At 38.2% G+C, this 22,756-nt stretch overlaps 1 protein-coding gene across 8 annotated transcripts in view; it reads left to right on the top strand.

Annotated features, from left to right (window-relative positions):
• IPP (intracisternal A particle-promoted polypeptide) overlaps positions 1 to 22,756 on the top strand; it is a 46,274-nt gene that overhangs the window by 5,249 nt on the left and 18,269 nt on the right. For 7 of the 8 annotated variants that reach the window (XM_059137785.1, XM_059137786.1, XM_059137784.1 and 4 more), the window contains 6 exons: positions 48 to 479; positions 7,126 to 7,281; positions 8,324 to 8,491; positions 14,280 to 14,417; positions 15,010 to 15,132; positions 18,687 to 18,907. In XM_059137785.1, coding sequence (XP_058993768.1) covers positions 48 to 479; positions 7,126 to 7,281; positions 8,324 to 8,491; positions 14,280 to 14,417; positions 15,010 to 15,132; positions 18,687 to 18,907 — 1,238 coding nt within the window. The remainder of the gene's footprint in view (positions 1 to 47; positions 480 to 7,125; positions 7,282 to 8,323; positions 8,492 to 14,279; positions 14,418 to 15,009; positions 15,133 to 18,686; positions 18,908 to 22,756) is intronic. The other variant, XM_059137788.1, reaches the window with a different exon arrangement.

The following is a 22,756-nucleotide window of genomic DNA, read 5'->3' as shown; positions in this document are numbered from 1 at the left end:
ATGTTTGTTTTTACTTTGTTGGTTATTTTGTCTCCCTACTTCCCTAGGTATAGTGAACATAGGTGTGAATAATGTCCAGGAGCTGATTGTTGCAGCAGACATGCTACAGTTGACTGAAGTTGTTAATCTGTGCTGTGAATTTCTAAAAGGACAAATTGATCCATTGAACTGCATTGGAATCTTTCAGTTCTCTGAGCAAATTGCATGCCATGATCTTTTGGAATTCACAGAAAACTACATTCATGTCCATTTCTTGGAGGTTCACAGTGGGGAGGAGTTCCTAGCGCTTACAAAAGATCAACTGATCAAAATTTTGCGAAGCGAAGAACTCAGTATTGAGGATGAATACCAGGTCTTCTTAGCTGCTATGCAATGGATTCTGAAGGACCTGGGAAAAAGAAGAAAACATGTGGTGGAAGTGCTAGAACCAATTCGATTCCCTTTATTACCTCCTCAGAGGCTTTTAAAGTACATAGAAGGTAAATTTTTTTTGCATATATCAAATGCGTGAATATCCAGTGGCTTTCTCTCTGTTTGAAATGTGATAATGTTTTCGTTTTTCAGTTCAATAATGGACATTTATTGAATCATTTCTATATGTAAGATACAACTTTTGTGTTTTGCAGATAATAGTATTTCAGTATTTCTACCCACTATTTTAATCAAATTCTGATATACCTTTCTTGAGTTTAAATACTAAGGGAGATTAGAATTATAGATAAAATTATTGACAGACCTAAAATACCACTGCTATTTTTGGTAGTACTGATTATTTCAGTGTAAGATTTCTTCTTATTCCTCTAAAAATTATAGCAAAACCTGACACGTGAGGAAAATTCATATGCTAAAAACAAAACCCAAACTCAATAAATTCTGTACATCTTCTCATTATAAACTTAATTTTATATTGATATAAAAGATTTTATTTATTTATTTGACAGAGATTACAAGTAGGCAGAGAAGCAGGCAGAGAGAGAGGGGGAAGCAGGCTCCCTGCTGAGCAGAGAGCCTGATGTGGGACTCCATCCCAGGACCCTGAGACCATGACCTGAGCCGAAGGCAGAGGCTTTAACCCACTGAGCCACCCAGGCGCTCCTTATTTAAAACACCTTATTTAATATATATACTTAATATAAATATATACTTAATTTAATATATATACTCATAACATTGAACTCCTAGCCAATAGCACTATAACTCATGCCTGAATGAAACCTAATACATGCATTTACTCCATAAAGCACATCACAGGCTTCTTGCAATTGAGAACACTAGATAGTACTTACTTCAACAGTATGGGTGGGGTCATTTTCAACAATATCACCAAGAAAAAGCCCAAAAATGTGAAAACCACAGCACTAAAGAGACTGTGAAAAGGACACTTATTTATAATATGAGAGCTGAAATATGAGGCAGTGTCATCTTGTTCAGTTCCTACCTAGAAACATGCATGTTAGGTGATTCAAATTTTTTTCTACTCTGTAGCATGTCTATGAATGACTAGGAAAGCACCATGAGTGTTAATTTGGGTTACAAATGCATTTTAGTGAGTAGATGTATTCATAAATAAGGAATCCACAAACAATGAAGACTGGTTTTATTTATTTATTTATTTTTATATTTTTATTTATTTATTTGACAGACAAAGATCACAAATAGGCAGAGAGGCAGAGGTGGAGGTGGGGGAAGCAGGCTCCCCATTGAACAGAGAGCCTGATGCGGGCTCAATCCCAGGAATCTGAACTCAGAACCAGACCCATAGGCAGAGGCTTTTTTTTTTTTTTTAAAGATTTTATTTATTAATTTGACAGAGATCACAAGTAGGCAGAGAGAGAAGGGAAGCAGCCTCCCTGCTGAGCAGAGAGCCTGATGAAGGGCTCAATCCCAGGACCCTGTGATCATGACCTAAACCAGAGGCAGAGGCTTAACCCACTGGGCCACACAGGTGCCCCAAGACTGACTATATTTAAATGCTAAAATAAGAAGAGAGAAATTATCCAAATACATTTTTGCTTGAATCATATGAGAATTTAGGAGTGGGACAAAAGCTTTCATGGTTGAGTTGTCTTTTCCCAAGTTCTGTAGATACAGTGTTATAGGAAAGTTCCTTTGCTAGGAGCAAGAGAAAGTTACCTAGAATTGGGGCTTCTTTTGCTATAGCTTTTTAGTCTTATAATATTCAAATCTTGTACTGCTTTATTAAGCATGCCCAGTAGTTGTCAGCTAAAGGTATTTCTTGGAGTAAAGCTGCAAGGAGTCAGAGAGATGGAAATGGAGGATTTTTTTTTTAAAGATTTTAAAATATTTCAACTTTGAAACTTTTTCTTTTTGATCATATTAGAGAAGAAGCTGGCGATTTATGTAGAAGAATAATGAGACTCTACCACAAAATTCAGAGAGTAAAAGACTTAATAGAAATGGTTAAATTGGGGCTCCTGGTGGCTCAGTTGTTAAATTTCTGCCTTGGGCCAAGGTCATGGTCCCAGGATCCTGGGATCAAGCCCTGCATTGGGCTCCATGCTTGGCGGGAAGCCTGCTTCTCCCTCTCTCTCTGTCTGCGGCTCCCCCTGCTTGTGCTCTCTCACTCTCTGTCAAATAAATTAAATCTTAAAAAAAAAAAAAAATAGGGCACCTGGGTGGCTCAGTTGGTTAAGCCTCTGCCTTCAGCTCAGGTCATGGTCTCAGGGTCCTGGGATCAAGCCCCACATCGGGCTCTCTGCTCAGCAGGAAGCCTGCTTCTCCCTCTCCCACTTCCCCTGCTTGTGTCTCTCTCCCTGTCAAATAAATAAATTTTTTTTAAAAATTAAATTTTAAACAGTATAGACTCATTAAGAAAAATAAGGTAATTAGCATTGTTATTTTTCTTCCTATGTCACCATTCAAGGTTTATACCTTTATTTATTTATTTTTAAAGATTTTATTTATTTGACAGAGAAGAGACACAGCAAGAGAGGGAACACAAGCAGGGGGAATAGGAGAGGGAGAAGCAGGCTCCCCAATGAGCAGGGAACCCAGTGCAGGGCTGGAGCCCAATGCAGGGCTCAATTCCAGGACCCTGGGATCATGACCTGAGCTGAAGGCAGAGGCTTTAACCCACTGAGCCACTCAGGCACCCCTCAAGTACTTTTTTAAAGAAAAGTTCATGATTACTGTATTTCCTGAATTTTTTCATATTGAGAATTTCTGCCTGTTGCTTTTTTAAGTTAACAGTAATTTAGATGGGCATAATTTTTTTTTTTTTTAAGATTTTAAAAATTTGGGTGGCTCTGTCAGGTAAGCACCTACCTTTAGCTCAGGTCATGATCCCAGGGTCCTGGAATTGAGCCCTGCATTGGGCTCCAGCCCTGCACTGGGTTCCCTGCTCACTGGGGAGCCTGCTTCTCCCTCTACCTCTGACACTCACCCTGCTTGTGCTCTCTCTGTCAAATAAAAAATAGTAAAATCTTGGGGGGAAGTAAAGTAATCTCTACACCCAACATGAGTCTCCAACTTAACCAACCTGAGATCAAGAGTTGTATGCTCTATCAAATGAGCCAGCCAGACACCCCATGGATGGGCATAATATTTTTTTAAGTTTATTTATTTATTTATTTGACAGAGAGAGACAGAGCAAGAAAGGGAGCACAAGAGGGGGAGAGGGAGAGGGAGAAGGAGAAGCAGGCTTCCTGCTGAGCAGAGAGCCTGATGTGGGGCTCCATCCCAGGACCCTGGGATCATAACCTGAGCTGAAGGCAGATGCTTAACAACTGAGCCACCCAGGCACCCCATTTTTTTTCCCTTAAGATTTTTATTTATTGGGCGCCTGGGTGGCTCAGTGGGTTAAGCCGCTGCCTTCGGCTCAGGTCATGATCTCAGAGTCCTGGGATCGAGTCCCGCATCGGGCTCTCTGCTCAGCAGGGAGCCTGCTTCCTCCTCTCTCTCTCTGCCTACTTGTAATCTCTCTCTCTGTCAAATAAATAAATAAAATCTTTAAAAAAAAAAAAAAAAGATTTTTATTTATTTATTTGAGAGAGGAAAAAAAAAAACAAGCATGTGCATGTGCCTACTAGCAGGGGGAGGGGCAGAGGGAGAAAGGATCACAGAATCCTCGCTGGGTGAGGAGCCCAACACAATGCTCAGTCTCACAACCCACGGCATCATGACCTGAGCTGAAATCAGGAGTCCAAGGCTTAAATGACTGAGCCACCCACTTACCACCATTTCTCACAGTTTAGAAAGTAGGTTTCACTATTGGTCATTTCCATTTTACAGATAAAGAAACTGAAGTCCGAGAGATTATGTAGTTTGACCATATCACATATTTAGTAAATGGTAAGGCCTGAACTTGAACCCAGATTTCTCTCATTCTGCAGCTTAACCTGATACTCCTTAACCCTCTACCTCCAGCCCTGCCACCTCCACCCTTCCATTGGCATTAAGGAACACGAATGTGGGCATTACCTATAGGTGCTATTTCAGCAGAAGTGTCATCGTTTCAGCTTTAAATCATAACAATTGGAATCTGTCTAACTCTTCTACCAGAGACATACAGCAGCTTGGTGAAACCATCAACCCTCACTTTGGCCATCTAGGTGCTGGACACCTGTGCATATGAAGAGAAGACCCAAGAAAGAAGAGATGAAATCTCATACCCCTGACGCAGGGCTGGATTTCATGAGCCTGAGATCATGACCTAAGCTGAAATCCAGAGTCAATTGCTTAATTGACTGAGCCACCTAGGTGCCCTGGGCATAATATTCTTTTTTTTCTTAAGATATATTTATTTAGGGATGCCTGGGTGGTTCAGTTGGTTAAGTGTCTGCCTTCGTCTCAGGTCATGATCCCAGGGTCCTGGGATTGTGTCCCTCCTCTGGCTCCCTGCTCAGCAGGGAACCTGCTTCTTCCTCCCCCTGCTGTTGTGCTCTCATTTGCATTCTCTTTCTCTCCCTCTCAAATAAATAAAATCTAATACACACACACACACACACACACTTATTTATCTATTTACTGAGAGAGAGTGCACACACATGCATGCACTCAAGTAGCGGGGCGGTGGGAGGGGCCCAGGGAGAGGAAGAGGAGAGAGGATCTCAAGCAGACTCCCTGCTGAGCTTGGAGCCCAACATGGGACTCGATCCCAAGACCCTGATACCACGACCTAAACTGAAATCAAGAGTCAGATGCTTTACTGACTGAGCCACCCAGGAGCTCCGGTCTTCATCATTTTATTGGAACTTATTTGTCTCTCATATTTATCATCCTCTAATGTTAAAATACTTTCCTTTGCTCTCTATTCACAGCTGTTTTCTCAAGTCTTTAAATTGATGGTTTGATTTTTCATCATGTCTATTGTGTTTCTTGTTTCTAATTTATTGTCTAAAACTATCATTTCAAGTTCTCGCTTTGTTTCTTTAGCAAAGCATCTAATTCTGCCTTTGAGTTTTTTTGGTTTTTGGGGGGTTTTTTTTAGATTTTATTTATTTGACAGACAGAGATCACAAGTAGGCAGAGAGGCAGGCAGAGAGAGAGAGAGAGAGGAGGAAGCAGGCTCCCCACTGAGCAGAGAGCCCGGTGCAGAGCTCAATCCCAGGACCCGGGATCATGACCTGAGCTGAAGGCAGAGGCCTCAAGCCACTGAACCACCAAGGAACTCCCACTTTGAGTTTTTTTTTTTTAATAGGATCTCTATATATTTTTTTCAATTTTTATTTTAAATAGGCTCAAAGTCCAGTGTGAGGCATAAACTCATAACCCTGAGGTTGAGAGTCACATGCTCTACCACCTGAGCCAGCCAGGCACCCCAGATCTGTATTTTTAAGTAATTCTAAATAATTAATTAATTCTAAATAATTGATTAAATAATTCTAAAATTTTAAGTAATTCTTCACATGCTGTGAAGCATGTGTGGGAAGTCTGTTTGTGTTTGTAGCTAATGTTTTATTCCAGAATTAGTTATTTCTTCTCTTTTTCCTGGGGTATATTTTAATAGTGCTATTGTTACTTATTGGTATATTGCTCATGTATAACATGGGTGACTCTCTTCAAACCAGTTTACTCTGATAATGGAAGAGCTAATTCTCCTTGACACCCTTTTTACTTTAGTGTAACTTCCAGCTAGAATTTGAGGACTGTGTTGTGTTCTTGCCACTTCTTTCTAGACTGAGGTATGAAGGTGGTGGCAGAACAGAGATATGCTAAGGCTTAGATATTTGCTTAGGGACCTGGACTCTGAGCTCTCCCTAAGATCCTATTACTGATTTTGTGTCAGGGCTTCCTTAACCCAGTTAAGGATATGTCTCATTAGTGTGGACATCTAACTGTACCCTGTTAAATGGCAAGGCATGGTGATTTTGTCTTTACCTCGATGGTCCTGTAAAGGATTTCCTGTAATGGTTTTTCCTTTGACTTCTCAGTTCTGCTTCTTACCTGCTCCTTCTACCTTTCCAAATTCTTAGTCATTAGTGAGAATTCTCAAGATTTGGTTAATTGACCTTTTTTCCTCAATATTGCTTCTGGGATATAGGAACAAAGCTTGGAGACAGTCCCTTGCCAGCATGTATGGTGCCTTTGTCTCAATTAGAAAATAGTCCCTCTCAAGGGGCCAGGTCTTATGGATTAGCAAGTGGGACATAGGTTGGCTTTCATCCCCACTTCACCTCAGCTAATCATCCTTGAGCAGGAAGAGTCTACCCAATCATGCTCAAAGTCTCTTCGGGAGATGGACCTCATCCCACTGGAATCTTTTGTTTCTTGATTTGACTATCATTTTTAAAATTTTGTGACATAATTTTATATCTTTCTGTTGTTAAGCCATAGGTATAGAATATGGGGCTATTTTATTTTTCCGTTTTGTTGGATAATCATGATCCTGTTTTACCTTGCCATTTTTGTTTAGAAATCCTCACACATGTGTTTTTAAATTAGGTATTATGAAGCATATTGTCAAAAACAATCTTTGATTTAAGGAAAGTTTATTCTTTAGTAACAATGAGAAAAATAATATTTGGTATTGTGGGAAACAATCACCATTGCTTGATGATGAGTTTTTATATTTTTTGATAAATATGTTCTATCTTTATGGGAACATGTCTTTTCAATATTTATTTAAAAGTTGATTAAAACAGTATCTTGTCAAACTTGCTTTAGGAGTATCTGATTTTAATCTTCGCATTGCACTGCAAACACTTTTGAAAGAGTACTGTGAGGTGTGCAAATCTCCCAAAGAAAACAAGTTTTGTAGTTTTCTGCAGACATCCAAGGTTCGGCCTCGGAAGAAAGCAAGAAAGTACCTGTATGCAGTAGGTGAGAATCTTTTAAAAGGTGATGCAAATAATCTTTTTTTTTTTAGGATTAAAACCTTTAATATTTTGTTATTATTTTACACATCAGAATATGCAAGTGTGTCAAATAGGCATATTTAATTTCACATATAGGCTACAAATTAATTGTGTTTTATACAGTGGATACATCTAAGAATAAATAGCTATTTGTTTGACATCTATTATTCTGTGATCCAAATTGTTGGGTTCTTAGATTGTCCAATTATTGCCAAATAACTGACTTACAAAATGCTGCTTTAAAAGTTAAAAATGTGAATTATAGTGAAATATAGGGAAAATCTCAACATTTTTAACTATTTATGGCATCTTAGATGATTAGAGATAATGGGAACCAGTGGTCACTAAAGTGTAGGTGGATAAGATAATCCACAGAAGTATCAGGTGAACATATTAAAACATCTTTTTTATTTTAAAAAGCAGTAAATCTTATTAACATGTGAAGTATATATAGACATTATCCAAATTTATATGCACATATTAATATATTCATAACATAATTTATCATCTGTATATAATTATATGTATGAGTTTATGTATATAAAATATGTAATTTTATTTTTTTATATTTCATATTTTATATATTTATAATTTTATATTTTACATATATATAAATATGTAACTTTTTAGTGCATGCTGCAGTTTTTTTACTGATGGTATGTGCTGTTCAACTCACTATTTTTAATTGAAAAATATACTAATAGAAGTCATAATGAGACTTCCAAACTAGACAGATAACCAGATCCTTTTATGTTTTATCTAACATTTTATGACCAAAACCAGGTGGTAGAATGCTGGTTGACTTCATTGCATTTAAGCCATCATCTTTCAGGACTTGGAGCATATAAGAATATTTGTATACATGGCAGGCTCTAAAGTACTTTTTCTTAGCTATGAAATAATTATGGATTAAATGTCTAGATGTAGACGGTTAGATTTTTCTCATTACTTTCATTTACATATTTAGCAGTAAGTGATTCGCTGTGTATCTCCTTTCCTTCATTCAGGCGGATATACTCGGTTGCAGGGGGGTCGTTGGAGTGATAGCAGAGCCCTCAGCTGTGTAGAGCGTTTTGACACCTTTAGCCAGTACTGGACCACTGTGTCTTCACTTCATCAGGCTCGATGTGGGCTAGGAGTAGCAGTTCTGGGAGGGATGGTTTACGCTATTGGAGGTAATAATGAAATGTCTTTTTTCTCTCATTAGTTGCTAGCTGTAAATTGGCTGCATTCTTATATGACTTATATGTATTTCTAGGTACTATGGTGTATGCATATATATGGTATCCTCAATAAATATTTAATGAATAAATTAATGAAAAGAAGAAAAAGGAAACAAGATATTGAATGTTTCAGACCAGGGGGATACTATGATTTATCCCAAGGCAGAATATTTACGTTTGGTTTTGTTGAAAACTTGTTTATAAAATGTGGAACCAAAATTTAGGTCAATGTTTGTAATAAAAATTATTTTAATTAAATTTAATTTCACATACTAGAAGTTGTATTACAAATAATTTTTAATTAACATAGTTACTTGGACAGTGAGATCTATAAAAACTAAGTCAGCTAGACTTTGGGACATATTTCTTAATTGAAATCACTGTGTTTTCTGAAACTATTATTATGAATTATAAAATGATTAATAAAATTAAATAAAAGGAGTTTTGGATGTTGGAGGGAACTAAATATCAGAGGAGGATCTAAAGAGAAATAAATGCTAACACTTTTTTTTTTTTTTAAGATTTTATTTATTTACCTGACACACAGAGATCATAAGTAGGCAGAGAGGCAGGCAGAGAGAGAGAGGAAGAAGCAGGCTCCCCGCGGAGCAGAGAGCCCGATGTGGGTTTCGATGTGGGGCTCGATCTCAGGACCCTGGGATCATGACCTGAGCCAAAGGCAGAGGCTTTAACCCACTGAGCCACCCAGGCGCCCCTACTTTTTTTTTTTTAAGATTTTATTTATTTGACAGAGAGATCACAAGTAGGCAGAGGGGGGGGGAAGAAGGCTCCTTGCTGAGCACAGAGCCTGATGTGGGGCTCGATCCCAGGACCCTGACACCATGACCTGGGCCAAAGGCAGAGGCTTAACCCACTGAGCCACCCAGGCGCCCCAGTGGTTAACACTTTTATATCAATATTTACTTCTCGATAATTTGTGTTTGTAGCAACAAGTCTAGATAGGTCATCTCTAACCCTTACAACTAATCTTTATGCCTTATTTCTATAGGTTAGTCTAAAACACAAGAAGTTATATATCAAAAATATTTTTTTAAATATTTATTTATTATTTGAGAGAGAGAGCACTAGCAGGTGGGGTGGGGGTAACAGAAGGATAGGGAGAATCTTAGGCAGACTCAGTGCTAAGCCCAGGGTAGGGCATGATCTCACTACCCTGAGATCACCAACCTGAGCCGAAACCAAATTTGGTCCCTTAACCAGCTGAGCTACCCAGATACCTCTTGAAAATGTTATTATTATTTTTCGACTATGATATTATCAGTTTAAAATGAGAGAGAGAGATGGAGAATATTTGGTTTTTATTTCTCTTTTGGAGAGAACATAATTGTTGCTAAAAACAGTTCATTAAAAGGCAGCTGAGTGGCTCAGATGGTTAAGCAGCCAACTCTTGATTTTGGCTTAGGTCATGATCTCAGGGTTGTGAGGTTGAGTCCTACATTGGTCTCTGCTCAGTGCAGAGTCTACGCGTCCCTCTCCCTCTACCTCTTTATTAAATCAATAAATGCCCTGTTGAATCTAAAAGTCCCAACAAAGAAATGAGAGTTTAAGCAAAATTTCCTGTCAGCATAAAGACCATAATTGTATATAATCTTTGACTAGAACACTAATAGCTCTTTTTATATACATTTTGGCAGTTATGGATAGTTTCAATGCATGTACGTTCCTGTTTAATATAGGGTCACAGTGTCCTGTGTGACATTTCCTGATGCCACAGAAATACTTAGGAGCACCCTTCAAAAATGCTATGACTTCACTAACTTTTATTTATTTATTTATTATTCTAAGTAGGCTCCACATTCAGTGTATGGCTTAAATTCATGACTGAGATGCAGGGCCACATGCTCTATCAACTGAGTCAGCTAGGTGCCCCAACTCAGCCTACTATTATTAATACTATCAACATTGCTATTCTAAGATATTTTATAATGTATAATGTTAAGACGATTTTTTTTTTTTTAAAGATTTTATTTATTTATTTGACAGACAGAGATCGTAAGTAGGCAGAGAGGCAGGCAGAGAGAGAGAGGAGGAAGCAGGCTCCCTGCTGAGCAGAGAGCCCGATGCGGGGCTCGATCCCAGGACCCTGGGATCATGACCTGAGCCGAAGGCAGCGGCCTAACCACTGAGCCACCCAGGCGCCCCAAGACGATTTTTATTATCAAAGTAATTCAGGTTTGTGGTAGAAAATTTTGCTGAAATTTGGGCGCCTGGGTGGCTCAGTGGGTTAAGCCGCTGCCTTCGGCTGGGGTCATGATCTCAGGGTCCTGGGATCGAGTCCCGCATGGGGCTCTCTGCTCAGCAGGGAGCCTGTTTCCTCCTCTCTCTCTCTCTGCCTGCCTCTCCAACTACTTGTGATTTCTCTATGTCAAATAAATAAATAAAATCTTTAAAAAAAAAAAAAAAGAAAATTTTGCTGAAATTGAAGCATATAAAGAAGTAATAATCACCCATACTCCGATCATATCACCCAGAGATAATCACAATACTTGGTTTATTTCCTTCTACATACATACATATCTGGGTTAATATTCTAATTACTATTTTTAAAAATTAAGATATAATTCACATACCATAAAATTCACCATTTGAAGTATATGGTTCAGTGATTTTTAGCATATTTACAAAATTGTACAACTATTCCCACTGTTTAATTCCAGAACATTTTTACCACTGCCAAAAGGCACTCTTATTATTTAGAGAAATTTTTATATCAGTGTAAGGAATTGTTTACGAGCTCTGTTTACAGACTCCAGCCAAGGGTCAATCTTGCAAGCAGGCCTTTCTAAGGTTAGGAATTCTCAGGCCTGCTGTGCTGATTCTTTTCTGCACCGTAGTTTTATATGTTCAGGATTCTAGGCCCTCATAAAATTATATATGTCGCAAATACTTTTTGCAACTCTGCTGCTTCATCTTTCACTCTCTTTATGGTATTTTTTTAAGATTTTATTTACTTATTTGATGGAGAGAGAGACAGTGAGAGACGGAACACAAGCAGGGGGAGTGGGAGAGGGAAAAGCAGGCTCCCCTCCGCTGAGCAGGGAGCCTAATCCGGGGCTTGATCCCAGGACCCTGGGATCATGACCTGAGCTGAAGGCAGAGGCTTAAGGACTGAGCCACCCAGGTGCCCCCTTTTCTTTTCTTTTCTTTTTTATTTTTTTTAAAGAAATATCTTTTTTTCCTTTATTATATCTTTTGATAAACATGTTTTTCATTTTAATGGGGCTAACTCTGTTATTTATTTTCCCTTTATGGTTAGTGTTTCTTGTATCCTTTTAAAGAAATCCATCCCTACTATAAAGTCATGATGATATATACCTTCATTGTTCTCTAAAATTTTAGTTTTAGAACTAAATGTATGTCTGTAATCTGCCTGGAATTGAGATAATAGGAGTAGGGAACAGTTTCATCTTTTCTTTGTATATGTAATCAATTATCTCAGCATAAAAAGCTTTTATTTGCCTATTGCTGTGCAGAGCAAACTTTGTCATATATCAGATAATCATATATGTGGGTATCTGTTTCTGGAATTTCTTTTCTGTTTTGGTCTCTCTGTGTATTGCTATCTCAATTACTATAGCTCTGTTTTGCTTGTTTTTTATTCATTTGAGAGAGAGACAGAGACAGAAAGAGGGAGAGGCAAAGGGAGAGGGAGAAACAGACGCCCTGCTGAGCTGGGAGCCCGCCGTGAGGCTCCTTCCCAGGACCTGGAGATCATGACCTGAGCTGAAGGAGACTCTAAACCGTCTGAGCCATCCAGGGACCCCACTATAGCTCTGTTTTAATTCTGATAAGATTATCTGATAGGACAGTTTCTTCCCTTACTATTACTATTGTGTGAGAGTACATGGCTATTCTGGGTCCTATGTACTTCCATGTAAATTTTAGAGCTAGTTCATCAAATCTGTTTTTTTTTTTTTTTTAAGATTTTATTCATTTATTTGACAAAGAGAGATCACAAGCAGGCAGAGAGGCAGGCAGAGAGAGAGAGGAGGAAGCAGGCTCCCTGCTGAGCAGAGAGCCCGATGCGGGGCTCTATCCCAGGACTCAGGACTCTGAGATCATGACCTGAGCCGAAGGCAGCGGCTTAACCCACTGAGCCACCCAGGCACCCCTCAAATCTGTTTTCTTCTGTCAAATCTGTTGTTAAAAATAATGTGTGATGATGGACTACTACTCAGCCATAAAAAAATCTTGCTGTTCGCAATGATGTGGATGGAACCCAGAGAGTATTATGCTAAGTGAAATCAGTCAATCAGAGAAAGACAATTATCATATGATCTCATTCATGTGTGGAATTTGGGAAACAAAACAGAGGGTCATAGGGGAAGAGAGGAAAAAATAAAACAAGATGAAATCAGAGAGGGAGACAAACCATAAGAGACTCTGAAGCATAGGAAACAAACTGAGGGTTGCTGGAAGGGAGAGGGGTGAGGTGTTAGGGTAACTGGGTGATGGACATTAAGGGAGGCACGTGACGTAATGAGCACTGGGTATTATAGAAGACTGACAAATCACTGACCTCTACCTCTGAAACCAATGATATATGTTAATTAATTGAATTTAAATTTAAAAATATTAGTTGGAGGGCGCCTGGGTGGCTCAGTGGGTTAAGCCGCTGCCTTCGGCTCAGGTCATGATCTCAGGGTCCTGGGATCGAGTCCCGCATCGGGCTCTCTGCTCAGCAGGGAGCCTGCTTCCCTCTCTCTCTCTCTGCCTGCCTCTCCATCTACTTGTGATTTCTCTCTGTCAAATAAATAAATAAAATCTTTAAAAAAAAAAAATAAAAATATTAGTTGGAAAAAATAAATAACAATAAAGTATGATTTCACTTATATGAGGTACATTAGTCAAAATTATAAAAGACAGAAAGTATAGTGGTGGCTGTCTGGGGCTGGGGAGGGGAGAATAGGGACTTATCGTTTGAATCAGGATAGTATTGCAGTTTTATAAGATGTAGAGAATTTGGAGAGTGGATAGTGGCTTGGCTACACAAAAATATGAATGTGTTTAACATCACTGAACTCTACACTTAAAAATGGTTAAGATGGTAAATCTTATGTTACTTGTATTTTAACAAATAAAAAGAAGTGTGTGTCAAATTGTGATTATGTTAAATCTATAAATCAGATTGGGGATAACCATCTATACATTCTCTCTTCTAATTCATGAACATGATATATCTCTTCATTTATTTAGCTTTTCCTTAATTTAAAATTTTACCTAAATGAAGTTTATAAATTCTATATGCCAGAGGTTTTGTACAATCTTTGATTAGACTAACTTCTAGGTATAGTCTATTTTAAAATTCTATTTTAAGTGGTACCTTTTAAGAAATTTTAATTTTCTCTTTGTTACTAGGTAAGGATTGGATTAAAATTCAAATTATACCAGAGCCAGGTATCCAAACTAATACATGAAAAAATATAGAAGTGTTAAAGTACAAATTTTATCCTCAAAAATTACATGGATTATTTGGGTGGCAAAATTAGAAATAATAGGAAAGTGATGCCTTGCTTCATTAAATGGGCTTTAATAAATGACAGTGCTATTGATTTATAATAATACTGGGCAAACTAATTTTAATGAATAGCATAAAATCAGACTTAATAGTTGAATTTCTGATAACGTGGAATGCTACTGAATATTGATTGTATTATGGTTCTAGGCTATTAGCATTATTATTAAAACTTCTTATATGTGTTTCTTTTATTTAACTCAGGTGAAAAGGATTCAATGATTTTTGACTGTACTGAATGCTATGATCCAGTTACTAAACAATGGACAACTGTAGCTTCAATGAATCACCCCCGCTGTGGTTTGGGAGTGTGTGTGTGTTATGGGGCTATTTATGCTTTGGGTAATTATGCTTTTTGGTTTAAGGATATCTGGTATTATTTAAATTCTTAGATTCTAGTTACTTTAGACATTTTTCTTCCCTCCAACAAGAAACTTGTGTCTTTTCAGCTTTATAAATTTTAATTTTCAAGTTTGAGTTACTTGGGGAATATTGTCCAGTGTGGAGCTCTAAGAGGGAGATGGAGATAAAGTGTAGTAAGATGTCCAGTGAAGCACTTCAGCTAACTAATTATAAATCTCATGATTAGGATAGCCATTCTGAATGTGCAGAAGTTGTTTCAAAATACCTGTTTTTCAAAATACCTGTTTCAAAAGGTAGTTTTGCAAGATACATTATTTCCTAAGCAACGTGATGAGCTTTTGTTTTTATTTTGTTTTGTTTTTTTAAATCTCTGATGAAAACTAGTCAGAGAGTTAAGATTCAAGTTTTATAGTCAGATTCCCAACTTTTTGTATGATCTTAGACAAATAACCCCTCTGGTACATATGATTATCATTCACATTATAAAGGTGCCAGATTAGAGGCTTTCTAATGTATTTTTCATAGATAAGACTTCTTTATCCAGAAATGACATTTTTCTTTTTGGTTACAGGTGGATGGGTTGGAGCAGAGATAGGTAACACCATTGAACGATTTGATCCTGATGAAAATAAGTGGGAAGTAGTTGGCAACATGGCTATGTCACGCTACTACTTCGGGTGTTGTGAAATGCAAGGTATTGCTTTCTAAAAATTTTTTTCTGAAAATGTATTTTATTTTGGGGGGGAGCGGAAAGGGGAGAGAGAGAGAAGAGAATCCGAAGCAGGCTCCATGCCCAGCATAGAGCCCAGTGTAGGGCTCAGTCTCACAACCCTGAAATCATGACCTGAACTGAAGCAAGAGTCAGATGCTTAACTGACTGAGCCACCCAGGTGCCATTCTCTTTTTTCCCTAAAAATATATTTTTTGAAAAACTAAGCTTGAGCCTTTATTTTCACAAAACTATGTTATGTCTATTAGAGCTGACTAATTGACGCTAACAGTATGGAAGTATTGTTTTTAACATTTTATATGTTTTAATCTCTTATATCTTTATATCTGTATTGCCAAAATAATCATTTTTTCCAAAATAAACAAAAGAAGAATTAAAAATTATTAAAAATGAGCCGAAGACCTGACTAGGAAAATAAGCATTTGAACCTACATCCATCTTTGTCACTTTCTAAGTAAGAAATACTTAGTAAGTATTTCTAAGTAGGATGAGAATATAAAAAACAATCTTCACTGCCTCTTCTTTTGGCATTTTCAGTGTTTTCTTACAGGGCACATTGTGATTCAGTCCACATAGAATATAATGCCATGACAGATTTGAAAAATGTTGTACCATAGTGTGCCTGGGTGGCTCAGTGGGTTGAGCCTCTGCCTTCAGCTTGGGTCGTGATCTAAGGGTCCTGGGATTGAGCCCACATCAGGCTCTCTGCTTGATGGGGAGCCTGCTTCCCCACTCTCTCTTCCTGCCTCTCTGCCAACTTGTGATCTCTCTCTCTCTGTCAAATAAAATCTTTTTAAAAAAATGTTGTACCACACATTAAAACAGTGTACAAACATTATTTTAATTGTCTACTATACCCTGAGAAGTAGTTGGTAAGCATTGTCAAGTAGAACTGGATTCTTGGTCCAGATTGGAGAGCAGATTTATATACCTGTGGAGTAAGTAGTGAGCAGTGTGCTCCTTAAAACAACTCGACCTGCTATTCCCAGCTCAAGTTCTTTCTGCTTTGTGAGTACCTTCTCAGATTTTCCACTAGAATTTAAGTGTTCAAGTTACATGGTACAGACTATATCGTGTTGTGTAATACTATAGCGTTCTCTAATTGTTTTATATTTATGATTTTTATCTTCTCATATAAATTAAGTGTTCTGAGAGTTTTCAGCATGGTGGTAGGGGCTGGTTTCTAGCCCCTAGCAAGAAGAGGTTCTCAGAATACCACCTAGGTGTTGGAGAATTCAGTTCAACTCTAATACTGTGTACCCATACCTGGAGATAGCATCACATTCCACAGGTAGAAGCTCAGTCCTACAACACTCATCCTCCCCAGGCTATTACCTGTGCTTTGGAGTGACAGGCTATAGATCAGAGATTCCAGTGGTCCCTCCTCTTCAGGTTCAATTAATTTGCTAGGGTAGCTCACAGAACTCAGAAAATGTTACTACTAAAATGACATAACATAGGAGCAGTTAGATGGAAGAGATGCAAAGTCAAGTTATATGAAAGGAGCACAGAGTTTTCATGCCCTCCCTCTCCAGATACACCACTGTTCCCACATCTCCACATACTCACCAGTCCAGAAGCTCTCCAAACTGTCCTTTTTTTTTAATGAGTTCTTTTTTTCCTTTTATTTTTTTTCAAAGATTTTATTTATTTATTTGACAGAGATCACAAGTAGGCAGAGAGGCAGGCAGAGAGAGAGAGGAAGGGAAGCAGGCCCCCTGCTGAGCAGAGAGCCCGATGTGGGACTCAATCCCAGGACCCTGAGATAATGACCTGAGCCAAAGGCAGCGGCTTAACCCACTGAGCCACCCAGGCACCCTCTTTTTTTTTCCTTTTAGTTTTATTTGTTTATTTGACATAGAGAGACACAACAAGAGAGGAAACACAAGCAGGGGGAGTGGGAGAGGGAAAAGCAGGCTTCCCACCGAGCATGGAGCCCAGTGCAGGGCTGGATCCCAGGACACTGGGATTCCGACCTTAGCCAAAGGCAGATGCTTAACTACTGAGACACCCAGGCACCCCAAACCTGTCCTTTTGGATTTTTATGGAGGTTCACTATATACATAGGCACAAGTGGTTAAATCATTGGCCATTGGTGATTGATTCAACCTCTACACCTCCTCTCCTCAGAGGTCAGGGGCTGAGACTGAAAGTTCTCACACTCAAATCATAAGTTTGACTCCTTTGGCAACTACCCCCCATTCCTTAAGTGCTTTCCCAAAGTTGCCTCATTAACATAACAAAAGACACCCTTCTCATTCTGGATGCTTTGGAAATTCAAGGATTTAGCTTGCTGTGAGCAAAGAATTGTGGATGAAAACCATATATAGATGAGAAATGTATTTTGGTCATCTGAATGACCAACTATATATTCCTTTTTTTCATTATTTTATTTTATTTATTTATTTGAGGGGGGTAGATAGCATGAGCAGGAGGAGGGGCAAAGGGAGAGGAAGAAGTAGATTCCTGTTGACCAGGGAGCCCCACATGGGTCTGGATCCCAGGACCCAGGGATCATGACCTGAGCCAAAGGCAGCCGCTTAACCAACTCACACACCCAGGTGTCCCCCAAATACATATTTCTTATAAATCACAGTATTGTACCTTCTAAAATCATAGAGCTAGAGAGGCATCTTGGAGATTATCTATTTTAATCCCTTTATTTATAGATGAGCAAGCAGAAGATCAGGAAGGTTGTGAATTATCTTTTCCCACAGCTGGTTACTGGCAAAGCTGGAGCTAGAACCCAAGTTTCAAATCAAATATAATAAGCAACTCACAGTGACTTACATTCTAATGTACTCTAGTGATAAGATCCTGAATACCTTAATCTTGCCATATAACTATTCTAATTTAAATTCAATTCTCTATATCCATTTGAGTAACAGGTAGGCTGTTACCAAATAAAGCTATATCATTCCCAGTTTAAGTGCATGGTATTTTTTTAGGGGAAAGAAAATCCCTCTCCCTTTCCTTTTTTATGTCATGTTAGCACTGATTCTGGAACTTGAGGTCATCAAGTAGATTATGAGGTGGAAAACCATGTCTGACTGACTGTTTTGTTATATATAGCATTGTAAGTTCTTTGAAAAACAAATGCCACTTAATTTTTTTTTAAGTTGTATTTATTTTAGAGAGAGAGCATGTGCATCGGGGTGGGGGAAGGGCAGAAGGAGAGGGAAAGAATCTTAAGCAGACTCCATGCTGAGCATAGAACATGACAACACAGGACTCAGTCTCCCAACCCTAAGATCATGACCTGAGCCAAAATCAAGAGTTGGACGCTTAACCAAATGAACTACATAGATACCCTTTAAATGCCATTTTAAATTATACCTCTAATTCTTTGTAACATGCTTAAATATGAACTATGATATACCAGACAGAAGTCAAATTTCTCAAAGGATAATGTGAGCCCTACATTAAATATGGTCTCAGCATAGCAGACATAAATCATAAGTCTTATGTTTTATAATTATTTACATTCTATTTTCTGAATAAAAATATTCTGTTTCCAGGTTTAATTTATGTAATTGGGGGCATCAGCAATGAAGGAATAGAGCTTCGTTCTTTTGAAGTGTATGATCCACTTTCTAAGCGTTGGTCTCCACTTCCTCCGATGGGAACCAGGAGAGCCTATCTTGGTGTGGCTGCCCTCAATGACTGTATCTATTCTGTTGGAGGGTGGAATGAGACACAGGATGCTCTTCATACTGTGGAAAAATATTCCTTTGAAGAGGTAGGTTGGACTATTTCAAATGCTTTGATAACCTGTTCTGTTGAGATGTGCATTCTTTTATTCATGATATTGATCATTTGTAGTTTTTCTTTTCTTATCAGAGAACCAACTTTGTTGGTTTTTACAGGTTTGTTTGTTACAGGTTTTTTTCTATTCATTGCCTATCTTCAGTTTCATTGATTTCTCTATCTTTTTTCTTCTGTTTTGTTTTGTTTTGCTTTGTTTAATTTACACTTTTTCGGGGCACCTGGGTGGCTCAGGGTGTTAAAGTCTCTGCCTTTGGCTCAGGTCATGATCCCAGAGTCATGGGATCGAGCCCCGCATCGGGCTCTCTGCTCAGAGGGAGCCTGCTTTCTCTTCTCTCTCTGCCTACTTGTGATCTCTTTCTCTCTGTCAAATAAATAAATAAAATGTTTTTAAAAATTTTTGTACTTCTTTTCTAAATTCTTTTTCTTTTTTTTTTTTAATTTTATTTATTTACTTGACAGAGATCACAAGTAGGCAGAGAGGCAGGCAGAGAGAGGGGAGGGGGAGAAGCAGGTTCCCTGCTGAGCAGAGAGCCCGAGGTGGAGCTCTATCCCAGGACCCTGAGATCATGACCTGAGTGGAAGGCAGAGGCTTTAACCACTGAGCCACCCAGGCACCCCTTTATTCTAAATTCTTAAAGTAGAAGCTTAAATGTTTGATTTAAGACCTTTAAAATCATTATAAAAAAGAAAGGTCTAAAATCAATGTATTTGAAACTATAAATTATTTTCAAGCTTTGCTTTAAGTGCATCCTCCACATTTTAATATATTGTATTTTGTTTATTTACTCATGTATTTTGTTATATATTAATTAGCATTTATCTTTAAATATCTTCTAATTTCCCTGGTAATTTCTTTTTTGACCAGTGAGTTATTAGAAGTATGTTATTTAGGTTGCCTGGGTGGCTCAGTTGTTAAGCCTCTGCCTTCAGCTTGGGTCATGATCCTGAGGTCCTGGGATCGAGCCCTGCATCGGGCTCCCTGCTAGGCCGGAAGCCTGCTTCTCCCTCTCCCACTTTCCCTGCTTGTGTTCCTGGTCTCGCTGTCTCTCTCTCTCTGTCAAATAAATAAATTTATTTTTTTAAGTACGTTATTTAATTTCCAACTATTTGGGGACTTTCCAGATCTTTGTATTACTCATTTCTAATTTAATTCTATTGTGATCAGAGAGCATACTTTATATGATTTCTGTCTTGGTAAATGTTCCTTATCCACCTGAAAGGAATTTGTATTCTGCTGTTGTTGAGTGTAGAGTTCTATTAATGTCAGTTAGGTTAAATTGGTTAGTGTTGTTCAAATCTTCCCTACTCTTTTTAATATTTTATTTATTTATTTATTTTATTTGAGAGAGAGGGAAGAAGGTCAGAGGGACAAGCAGACTCCCCATGGAGCTGGGAGCCCGAAGTGGGACTCCGGGATCGTGACCCAAGCCAAAGGCAGTCGCTTAACCAACTGAGCCACCCAGGCGCCCCTTCCCTACTCTTTTTAACTTGTGCAATTGCTTTGTCAATTATTAAGAAAGCTTGTTGAAATCTTCAAGTATAGGAATGTAGGAGCCAAGGGCAGGCTGCCCCAAAATGTACCACTTTGGCATCTTGATTATTTTATTATTTTTTAAAGATTTTTGATTGATTTTTAGAGAGAGGCACTCAAGAAGGAGGAGGGTTGGTGGGAGAGAAACAGACTCCCCTCTGAGCCGGATGCCATCACAGGGCTCAACTGCAGGAACCTGAGATCATGACCCAAGCTGAAACCAAGATTCAGATGCTTAACTGACTGAGCCACCCATGCACCCCTGGCATATTGATGATTTTAAATAAAAGTTACTTAAGAGACAGGCTATACAAGAAGGACTTTTCTGACCCTCCTCTGTCCCCCTAAAAGCAGGAAATAAATCTCTTATTTGAAAGGTACCCTCCTTGAACCAGGAGGTGAAAAGACATCTGTGTGGGGCGCCTGGGTGGGCTCAGTGGTTTAAAGCCTCTGCTTTCGGCTTGGGTCATGATCCCAGGGTTCTGGGATCGAGCCCCGCATTGGGCTCTCTGCTCGGTGGGGAGCCTGCTTCCCTTCCTCTCTCTCTGCCTGCCTCTCTGCCTACTTGTGATCTCTGTCTGTCAAATAAATAAATAAAATAAAATAAAATAAAAAGACATCTGTGTTACCCAGATAGGAAATTTAGACCCAAGAAGAATGTATAAATGATCCTTGTTACTGGTTTACTAAGTTATTATCAGAGCCCAAATTCTCTTTAGAATTCCTTACTAGTTGAAGCTCCTAAAGTTACTTTTCCTTTGTCCTATCAAAACCCCACAGATTTATTGTCTCTGTCTAAAAAGTATAAAAACTGCTTTGTTCGCTTCTTTAGGTCTCAATTACATTATTGGGCCTGTATGTGTAAGTAATAAAACTTTTTTTTTCTCTTGTTAATCTGTTTGATGCAAATTTAATTCTTAGTCCAGCTAGAAGGCCTTAAGAGTAAAGGAAGAATTTTTCCTTCCCTGTAAATTTTTTTTTAAAGATTTTATTTATTTATTTGACACAGAGAGATCACAAGTAGGCAGAGAGGCAGGCAGAGAGAGAGAAGTGGGGAAGCAGGCTCCCACTGAGTGGAGTGTCCAATGCGGGACTTGATCCTAGGACCCTGAGATCATGACCCGAGCTGAAGACAGAGGCCTAACCCACTGAGCCACCCAGGCACCCCCTGAACATATTTTGAATCTCTGTTATTAAGTGTGTACAAGTTGAGATTATTGTCTTCTTGATGAATTGATCCTTTCATAGTCATGAAATATTTGTCTTTATCTTTGGTAATATTCTTTGTTCCTAAGTCTACTTTGTCTGATATTAATTTGATTAACTGATGTAGCCAAGCTATTTTTTGATGATTATTTGCATGGTGCATCTTTTTCTTTCCTCCCACTTTAAATCTATCTACATCTTTACAAGTGCATCTCTGGTAAGATAACATAGAGTTGTAATCTCTGTTTTTATCCAGGTTGACAATCTCAACTTTCAAAAGGAATCTTTATAGAGTTTTTCCTATTTATATGTAATGTAATTGGGAGATATGGTTGGTTTTTAGACTCCTCTTTTACAGTTTTACTCTTTGTATAATGCATTCTTTGATCCTTTTTTCTCTCTTTTCTGTCTTTACATTGACTTTTAGTATTCCATTTTCTCTCTTTTATTATCCAATTAACTATAACTTTGCCTTTTTCTTAGTGGTTACTGTGGGTTTACATTGTGCGTTACATGTATTTATGCTATATATATACTGTATCAAGGAAACCTTTGAATAATATCATATTCACTTTCTTATTCTTTTTTTAAAATTTTAAACCATTTTTATTTATTTTTAGCTTTCTCTCTCTCTCTTTTTAGATTACTTATTTATTTATTAGAGACAGTGAACAAGAGAGAGAATACAAACAGGGGGAATGGCAGAGGCAGAGGGAGAAGCAGGGTCCCCAATGAGCAGGGAGCCTGATGTGAGGCTGGATCCCAGGACCCTGGGATCATGGCCTGAGCCAAAGGCGGACACTTAACTGACTGAGCCACCCAGGCACCCCAACAGTCAGTTATATTTAAAATTAAATGTTAATGTGAAAGTCTTTGATAATTATGCATATATTAATAATTCCTAGTCCTATTCTTTTGTGTAGAACTAAGTTTCTACCTTATAACGTTTTCTCTTTGCATGAAGAACTTCCTTTAATAGTTCTCTTAGTGCTTGTCTGCTGGCATTTATTCTCTTAGTGTTCATTTCCTGAAACTATTTTTTTCACCTTCATTTTTGAAAGATACTTTATTGAGTATAGAATT

Source organism: Mustela lutreola, chromosome 10 (assembly GCF_030435805.1).
Source record: "Mustela lutreola isolate mMusLut2 chromosome 10, mMusLut2.pri, whole genome shotgun sequence".
In the NCBI taxonomy this organism is placed as follows: domain Eukaryota; kingdom Metazoa; phylum Chordata; class Mammalia; order Carnivora; family Mustelidae; genus Mustela; species Mustela lutreola.
Note: the sequence above shows the minus strand (reverse complement) of the source record. Positions and strands in the feature narration are given on the sequence as shown.